Below are 8,863 nucleotides of genomic sequence, written 5' to 3' on the forward strand. Positions count from 1 at the left end.
TCAGCCTGCAGTTTGAAATACTGCTTCACAGTATATATACACAGCAATAATGTTTCTACGCTGCAACAATTCAGATAAATATATTGCACTTTTTTGCCTGACTCCAGCTTTAAGACCTTTGCAGATGAAGATTCTCATAAAAAAAAGATTATGATGCATTATTGTGGATAATGCCACCTGGCTCTACATTACATGGTTAAGATTCACTTTAGGTACAAAGGTTCCAATAACAAACTATTCCTGAGCATCAATCCAACAAATTGACTAATTTGCCTCATAACATTTCTGCAGAAATCTAAAAATGTTTGGATTGCTTATTAGGTCTTATTTATTTAAGTATTACACTTATTCATAGTTTGCTCAGTAATAATTGTCTCTCGTGAATGGAAGCCAGATAATGTGCTAATGATAATACTCCAGGATGGATCATCATTTATTTATTCTATACACTTACATTGTACACAAGCTAACACTTTTGCTAACGCTTATCTAAATGTGGAGATAACCATATGAATGCACAAAGCATACAATCTATCCATTTAGCTAACAGCTAGCTTTATTTTGTCTTATTCCGCTGAAATCACATTTATAATTGAATAAATCTAATTATTTCCACGATATTTGCACCCAGCTGTGTGTTGTTGTTATTTTGACGTTACGACACGGCGTACGTAAAGATCGCATTTCAGTGACGTAGACCTCGGGGGGTCCAATCAGATCGGCGGATGCAAACGACCGTCGGTGACGTTGCCAGCATTTTGTCCCCACCCTCACGTCAGCCGCCATTTTGGGAGTCAAAACACCCAACAAACAGCAGCGCTCACCTCCACGCTTCTCCGTGGTCTTACTATGGTTCACACATGTGTGGTGGCAGGCTGTAGGAACAGAAGGACACCGGGCACCACCTTATCTTTCTACCGTTTCCCCCGGGACCCCGAAAGGAAGCAGCGCTGGATAGCTGCTGTGAACAGAGACGGATGGGTGCCGAACGACGGCAGTCGGCTGTGTAGTACTCACTTCATCTCAGGTGTGAGTCTGAAACAGAAAAGTACCACACTGTGGGTTTGTTTCAGGTCAGATTAGTAATGCTTTATTTCAACACAGGGCCAAATGCATGTATTGTTATTTCTAAAGATGTCTGATATGATCACATTTAGCGGGACAGTTCCACATTTGGGCTAAGCTAATTACATTGAACGGTAGATCAACATTTGTTTAGCCGATAGTTAAATATACAGAAGTCATTAAAACCTAGTGGATTTTCAGAACCTCTTAATATCTTAACTGCTAATTAAAAGCGTTTAAACACTTAGTTTCAAATTTCCTTTTTGAAAACCAAATGCATTAGCAGTTCATAATGGTTTAAAAGGTGCATTCCTACAAAACCAATTACAAAACATTAGTGCTGTACCTTTTTTCTTTATTTAGACTAATTGTACAACAGACCTTTTATTGAATAGTCTAAAGCTGGGAACCCGAAGATATTTAACATGTTAAAAAAAAAATCACTTAAAAATAAACCAAGTGAATGACAATAATGGTTTATTAGCCCTAAACATAAATAATAAGAGTGAGAAAACTCACTGTAAAATGAAAGTTTTGGTTCAGTTATGATCAGCTCAGAGTCACACTACTACTTGTTTGATTAATGTACTGTTCATATTAATGCTCATAACAGCAGCTAGAATTTGCTCTGAGATCATCCACAAGAAACCTCATTAGATTATTCCAAAACCCAGCACTGAAATATGCTGCTCTTTCAGCTGTCATCAAACTGCTCACTTTGCTCTTTTTGGGTGGGACAGTGTATCAGCTTAGGCGGGCAGGGGGAGAAACATGGCTACTTGCCCACTTCTATTTGTTTCCTCAAACTCTACTGACAAAAGTAGAGTTTGAATTATTAGAGGAAGTGCTGTAAAGAGATTGTTTTTGTTTGTTTTTCACTGTATCCCTATTTACTACATCCCCTCTTTCCACAATCAGGTAAACAGGTGAAGAATCCACGTTCGCCAGATTATGTTCCTTCTGTCTTCACAACAGCTCCCTTATCCCCAGAGATGAAGGAGCCAGGTGCCTTAGAGATCCTGGACAAGCAGGAAGCACGTGTGGAGGCAGCCAATGCCTTGTTGTTCCTGCAAGGTCAGGGCAGGTCTGTGGCAGGGGAGCAAGGCCAGGAAGAGCATCCTGAAGACAGGGAGCAGGAGGCCATTGTGGATGAAAGTGCTTCCTCTTCCCTCAGCTCAGATGAGGATGATGAAGATTCTGATGAATCAGTGAGTGACAGCAAGAAAGGAAAGTATGCGCAGACATCTGATGTACCAGTTAACTTTGAGGACATCCTGAAAGCCCTAAAGAAGGAAAACCAGGCCCTCAGGGAGTCTGTGGAGAAAATGTCCCTGTCTGAGAACTCCTTGAGGAACGATGCAGAGAAAGTAAAGTTTTACACTGGTTTACCCAACTACTTTGTCTTAGAGACGGTCATGTGGCTGCTGGCACCTCACATGGACGGGATGAAGAACGTGAAGCTTTCCAAGTTCCAGCAACTGCTGCTGACACTAATGCGACTTCGTTTGGACCTACGCAATCAAGACCTGGCCTACCGCTTCGGTGTGAAAGTCAGCACCGTAATCAGAACAGTGCACCGCATGGTCAACATCATGTCCTCCACTCTGGTACCGACAGCCGTCTTCTGGCCCTCTAGAGCGGAGCTCAGGAAAAATCTGCCTGCAGCTCTGCGCACCTCCTACCCCGACTGCGCTGTCATCATAGACTGTTTCACTGTGCCTTTTGAGGAGCCGGTCTCCCAGGGCAACCAGCAACAGCATGAGATGGGGATAAGTAATAATGTGTTAAAGTATCTGATTGGTGTAGCTCCGCAAGGCGTTGTCACATTTGTTTCCAGGGGCGTGCTGGGAAACGTTAGTGATAAGAGCCTGGCTGAGGGATGTGGATTTCTGTGCAAGCTTCTCCCAGGCGACATTGTGCTGGCAAGTCGTGATCTCGACATTGGCGGCTCCGTGGCAGCGCGCGGCGCACTGTTTAAATTTGTGGGGAACTCAGAGTGCTCACCACTGGCTGATACTTCCTCAGAGACAGTGAGTGTGCAGAGGCACGTGGAGAGGGTGATCTCCATGGTAAAACAGAGGTACGCCATGCTCACAGGCCCTGTCGAGAGCCCCTTCACCGCAGCCTGTGAGCGCACGTCAAACCTCTCAACCTTTGATAAGATTGTGCAAGTTGCCTGTGCCTTAAACAACCTGTGCATCTCTGCTGCTCCACTAGAGTGACTCGTATAGCTTCATACCTAGTGCTCCTTAATACTAGTCAGGCATTTAAATTCCCTTTACCGCTTTGGACCTTATTCCATGTTCTCCCACTGTAGTCGTGTGTCAACATTACATGATTACCACATTAAACTGATTTATATATTCACTTTTGACTGTATGTGACTCCCTGCTATCTGCATTGGGTTAATTTATATTTGGAAATAGAACCACTCCTCCCAAATCCAAAAGCCGCGTTGCTAAAGGGTGATGTCATTAAGTTATGCAACTCAACTGACAAAGAATCGCAGACACCTGCAAAAGGACACCTGTGTGAGTAAAGTATACCTTTAAAATAATTGTCATTAGCCATTTGTACATACTGAGGTGTATGAACTGGTTTGGCAGTGCAGACAGTGAGCTCACTATGCCAGCCATGTGCCATGCAAGAGTCTGCACGTTTTTTAATATACAACACTAGAGCAGTTGACTGCACGGATTACTTCCTCCCTCTGTTGTTGGTTGAACCAGCTTTTTTGTTGCATACCCGCTTTTAAATCAAGATCCATACACACAATACATGGATACAAAACAAAATAAGACATGCATAGTAATGCACCTCATGGATTTTGAGAGTTTCTCCTGCTTCGATGCAGGAATAGAAACATGATTAACAAGGGTTTTGATGTATTACTGGGTGTAACTTAATTGGCGTTTTCATGTGTTTTCATCAGTTTGGGGTGATAAGCTACCTGTTAGCACAGACACACATAACCACCAGTTTACTATCAAATGGCCAGAGCCTGTTGTTATGTATATGATGTTTTCTCTGGCTTTGAAACATGGCTCATTTCCAGAGGTTTTGACAATCTCTTTGTGGTTAACTGCACATGTTGGAATGGCAGATGATTTTACACAAAATGCAGCTCCCTGCAGAAGCAGTTAGCTCATAAAAGAACTAATAATGCACCAAAAACTAAAAACTTTTGGTTTTTATCACAGGTGAGGATTTACTATATTACAGCACTCAGTGGTTCCAAGTTGGACCGAATAATTAACCATGATGTCAATATTTACCACACGTGCTACTGTTCAACAACATTTGTGCTGGTAATATTTAAACTTTTTTTAAAAGTCGGTTAAACCTTTATGTTTAATACAAAATTTGAGGTTTCTTAAAGATGTTTTTTTTGAGTTTGTGAGGAACGAAAACTCATTAAGGTTTACAGAGACAGAACGTCAGTAGCAGACATGCTTTACAGTCGTATTGCATCAGTAACATTATCTTTGTTTGAAAGAGATGCTTTAATGTGAGCAGCCGGTGTTCATTCTGACACTGTAGTGTTGTTTCTGAGGTTTAATTAAAACTTGGTTCAGCAAAGCATGTCCCCTTCAGCATGTTTCATTTGTGACTGATTAATTTTCATCAGCTATGTTAAAGTCCTGAAAGTTGTAATTGATTGTTATAGTTTGGAAGCATGAGTACAGAAGCAGAGAAGAAGAAAGATTACCAGCTGTTGAAGTGCACTGATGCATACATTCCTCAAAATACGTAAAAATATGGATGTGCGTATAGTGATGAATCACTTTTGATGTACAGTTTATCTTAAGAAAACATGTCGTTGTGATTTCTGAACTAGCTGCATAAATGAAGTCCTTGCTAATTGAAATGTTTCTTCCGTTCTGCATTGCTGGTGCCTTAGTTTGTAAACCTGGTACTGCTTTTACAACTCAGTTTCCTACAGATGTTTCTACAGATGTTTCTTTGGTTACTGAGCTTATCATCAGTCAAGTGTAAGCTCTCCATTACTCACTTAGCTCTGTGTGTACAGTCAGAAACGTTCCTGTTAGTTTGTATTTTATATTATTCCCCCTCCTGATGTTGATGTGCATAAACTACTAATGATGTCAAGTAATCATAAATAGAAGATAATTTAGCTGTAAGAAGGAGGTTTTGATGGATGAAACGTTACAGCATCTGTTCTTTTGCTCCAGCTTGGGTACAAAATTAACTGGGAAAAGGTTTTTACAACAACAGATTAAACCGGCTCAGTTCTAGTGCAGAGCTTTTAAAGGTTTAGGTTCATAAGGAGCTCTGGGTGCAGATAGGGATGCTATGGTAGCTCAAAGTGGAATGTGCCTTCTGTTTTCTGGCCCCTGGGTGTGCTCTTCTTTAATTGTTTAGCTGTGTCTTTCCTGGACAGTTTTTCTTATGGTCATCTTTTGGTTCTTAAGGTTCCTAAAGCACATCAAACTGATTTTCTCTCTACCTGAGATGTCTTCTTTTGCAGGCTTTTCTTTTTTTTTTAGATTGTGATGGTTATCACTGCAAACAGTCGTGTTTACTCCAAAGTAACCAAAAACTATATGTAATACAAAAATTAGATTAAAAAACTTTATGAACAAACATGCTTCCTTTAAAAAGTTATTAACTCCCAGCACTGAGCTGCAGTGTTTATTAGTTACAGGCTGCTAAACTGATAAACTGGTTTATGTCTCTGTTTTTGTAATATTTTTTTCCCAAGCTGTTTATCTCACACTGTTATGGATGCATGTGCTTCCATGAAGTGTAAACGTTCGATTTCCTCTGTTTTCCTTCATTATTGCCTCTGTGACTGAAACATTAAAGTTTGGGAAATGCAACTGAGGAATTTCCTACCGTGTCTATATGTGTGTGTCTACAGGTATTTAAGTTTCACCGTGCATCTCAGCCCCTGCTTTTGTCCAAGTGTTTGACATCTGTGATAACTGATAATGGAGAATAGGTCTTTTTATTTGCTTCCACACTGATTCATGACCTTTGGCTCATTTGGTAAAGATTCCTACCAAGGCCAGAGAGGAGTGACTGAGTAATGTACTGATTTTTATTTATCAAACAGAAATGCTTTGGAGGAAGCCCTGCCTAGAATATGTGCGGTCAGAGAGGAGGAAATGACAAGACCACTCACTCTGCTGCTTATTGCAGTTACTGTGGAATTGGTGGTTTTAAATATCCCATGGATGTTGTTATAGATTTAACTTAATTAGAATCGTAGTACATTTACTCAAGTATTGTTTTGAGTTACAATACATATACGGTTCTCCATTTTATTTAGTTTTACCTGTGTTATAGTATAAATGGAAATAGCAAATAAAAAATGTATACTCTTTGCCCTTCTATTTGAGTTTGTAGATACAAAAATTACACAATATTAATGTTAAATATAATCAAATAATAAACGTGCTAAGTACATAAAGTGGTGAGAATTAGCTCAGCACTAATTATGTTTATACGTGAATACAGAATTTATATCTAGTAGTATATCTTGAACTTAAAAGGTTTTTGTTGAACTGAAAGTTTGTTAGCAGGTAACATGTCAATCAGCATTTGTGCTTTTACACTTAAATTAATTGAACATTTCCCAATAGAAGAAACTAAATAAAAGTTTTCCAATTAAATTGGTAGAAATAAGGCTTTTGAAGTAGTCTTCTCACTGACTTTGTGCATAAAATAAACTTACTAAGGCTTGAATATTTTAGATTTCTGCAGAAACCTTAATTTGAAGGCACATTCAGAAGTTCAACAGTGTTTATAAAACACTCCTTTACTTAAACTTCTTTTTTAAGCCTTCACCTGAGCAAATAATTAAAAAATGTACTTCTACTTGTAGTAAACTGTGTTAGAGAATATCTAAATGGAATAAGCAGCTGTTGGGCAGTTGTAGTCCAAACGAGTGAGCGCTGCGCCATAGACGATCTTCGGCTCCGTGCTGACGTGCGTCGGTGCGTCACGTGACCTGAGGAATGTGAACAATGCAGCGAGTGTCCAACTTTGTGCTGCATTTCTGATCCTGCTGGAGTCTGGGGAGAAAATGGAGGCTCATTTCATCATATGTTCCCTGTTCCTCCGTCTTCACTGAGCCCCACGGGTCGATCCACGCACCCCGCAGCCGAGAACCGGACTTTGGAAAGTCGCACTTTAACGGGATTCGCTCTCCAGTCTGAGTTATTCCTGCTGCTTCTCTCACATGGTAAGTTGAGAGCTCCTTTTTCTGGGGAGGGGAGTGGTGCTGGAATTTATTTCCACGACTTGTTGCCGAGGAAAAACGAAAACGCTCCGTTACTGGTGTACAGAAAAATGTTTTTCCTCTTAGTTTGAGCTTATTAAGCGAGTCTTTGTGCACCAACCCCCCCTTCCAGCCTCAGGCTTGCTACAGAGGAGAAGTCCCCAGGACGGTTTCCAAACAGTTTCATGTCCAGGGGCCCCAACGCAAAGACTGCACCAGACACCATTTTGTTGCGATTTTAAAGCTTTGGCACAGATGTGGAGAATCAGCTTCTGAGTAAAATAGTCTGTATTGTGCCTCATTCACACTCAGTATTTTTAATTTTCAAGTAATTGCAGATGTTGGACATTTCTTTGCTGGGGACCCTCAAACTAAGGGGCCCCTACCTAATGTTGGGAGAACAGCTACAGTAAAGGGGATTAGGAGCTACCCAGCTTTGTAATGTTGTGTGTTAGGACATCCTGCACTCTTTTCAGTGTTTTTTTGTTTTAAAGTGATCAAAACTAGCCCTAAAATGATTTGGATCACATTTGATTTTTCACAAATATGTACAATATTCATTCTAAATGTGGTGCATGACAGTAACTGGCATATATTTCAGTGTTTTCTGCACACAGAAGTCTTAAAATTGTAGTTTAAATGTGAATGAACAAACCCAAAAACTATAGGATTGTATTTAATGTTGTATTATTAATCAGGAGTTCACCAGCTAAGACTTTTTCAGTTGTTTCTTTGAGTTTCTGCACGCTCTACCCAACAACAGCTTTGGCACGTGGTTAAACGTTCACAAAATTAACCCTAAAATTTAAGGATCATGTGTGTTTTTTCACAGATATCACACTGACAGAAATATTATGAGTATAAAAAAAATTGTAGATCATGTGTTTTCAATGTGCTGTTTTCACTCTTTAAAGCCTAAAGGCCTGCATAGTTTGGCACTGATGCAACCATGTGTTTCATTCAGGTGTGCTGCTGCTACTACTACTACACTCAAACAACCTCTCTTTCTGTCTGACACACATTTCCTATATTTAATCACCAGCTGCAAGTTTTGACATTATACAGGTGTTTTCTTTGTGAAGAACTTTGCTTGCAGTGCCAACCGACTCCTCCGCATGCTGAGAGCCGCTCTGAGTTACTCAAACCAGATAACACAAGAGTTTTATTTTTGATATTTTTATGTTCTTCTGCAGCCTGTGTCCTGAGGCAGGAGGTCACATTACTTTTTAAACAAGTAGGCCTTTTATGCGCAGGTTATGGTGGCGCAACCGTGTTGTCAGGTATCGGAGCACAGCTGGATCTAATTCTGTGCAGAGGCATCTGTCAAGGACGAACCATAGGGATGACTGCAGTGGGAAATCACCACTGGACGACAAACAGATGCTGACTGTGGTCATTTAAGCTGTGTTGTGTGTTTGTGCTGAACACTGCTCTGAAAATAAAGCAGTAAACTAGGTGGCTGAGTAGCGAAAGAGCTTTGAAGCTTGGGATAAGACAGCCACTCTCTGCAGATTTAGGATTTCCATCTTTTGTGATAACAGTTTCTACATTTCT

General features: G+C 40.3%; 1 protein-coding gene across 1 annotated transcript; it reads left to right on the top strand.

Annotated features, from left to right (window-relative positions):
• The first annotated feature begins 790 nt into the window (after positions 1-790).
• LOC113173836 lies at positions 791-5,905 on the top strand. Its single transcript, XM_026377420.1, has 2 exons — positions 791-1,027; positions 1,984-5,905. Exons 1-2 carry the CDS (start codon positions 850-852, stop codon positions 3,285-3,287), a joined length of 1,482 nt encoding a protein of 493 aa, XP_026233205.1. The 5' UTR covers positions 791-849; the 3' UTR covers positions 3,288-5,905.
• The last annotated feature ends 2,958 nt before the right edge of the window (positions 5,906-8,863 follow it).

The sequence above is a fragment of the Anabas testudineus genome, chromosome 21 (genome assembly GCF_900324465.2).
Source record: "Anabas testudineus chromosome 21, fAnaTes1.2, whole genome shotgun sequence".
In the NCBI taxonomy this organism is placed as follows: domain Eukaryota; kingdom Metazoa; phylum Chordata; class Actinopteri; order Anabantiformes; family Anabantidae; genus Anabas; species Anabas testudineus.

Bases quoted from the DNA above. Each gene is read 5' to 3' on its own strand.
- LOC113173836 (XM_026377420.1), top strand. From the start codon at position 850: ATGGTTCACACATGTGTGGTGGCAGGCTGTAGGAACAGAAGGACACCG. The intron at 1,028-1,983 runs GTGTGAGTCTGA...TTCCACAATCAG, and splicing joins TAGTACTCACTTCATCTCAG to GTAAACAGGTGAAGAATCCA.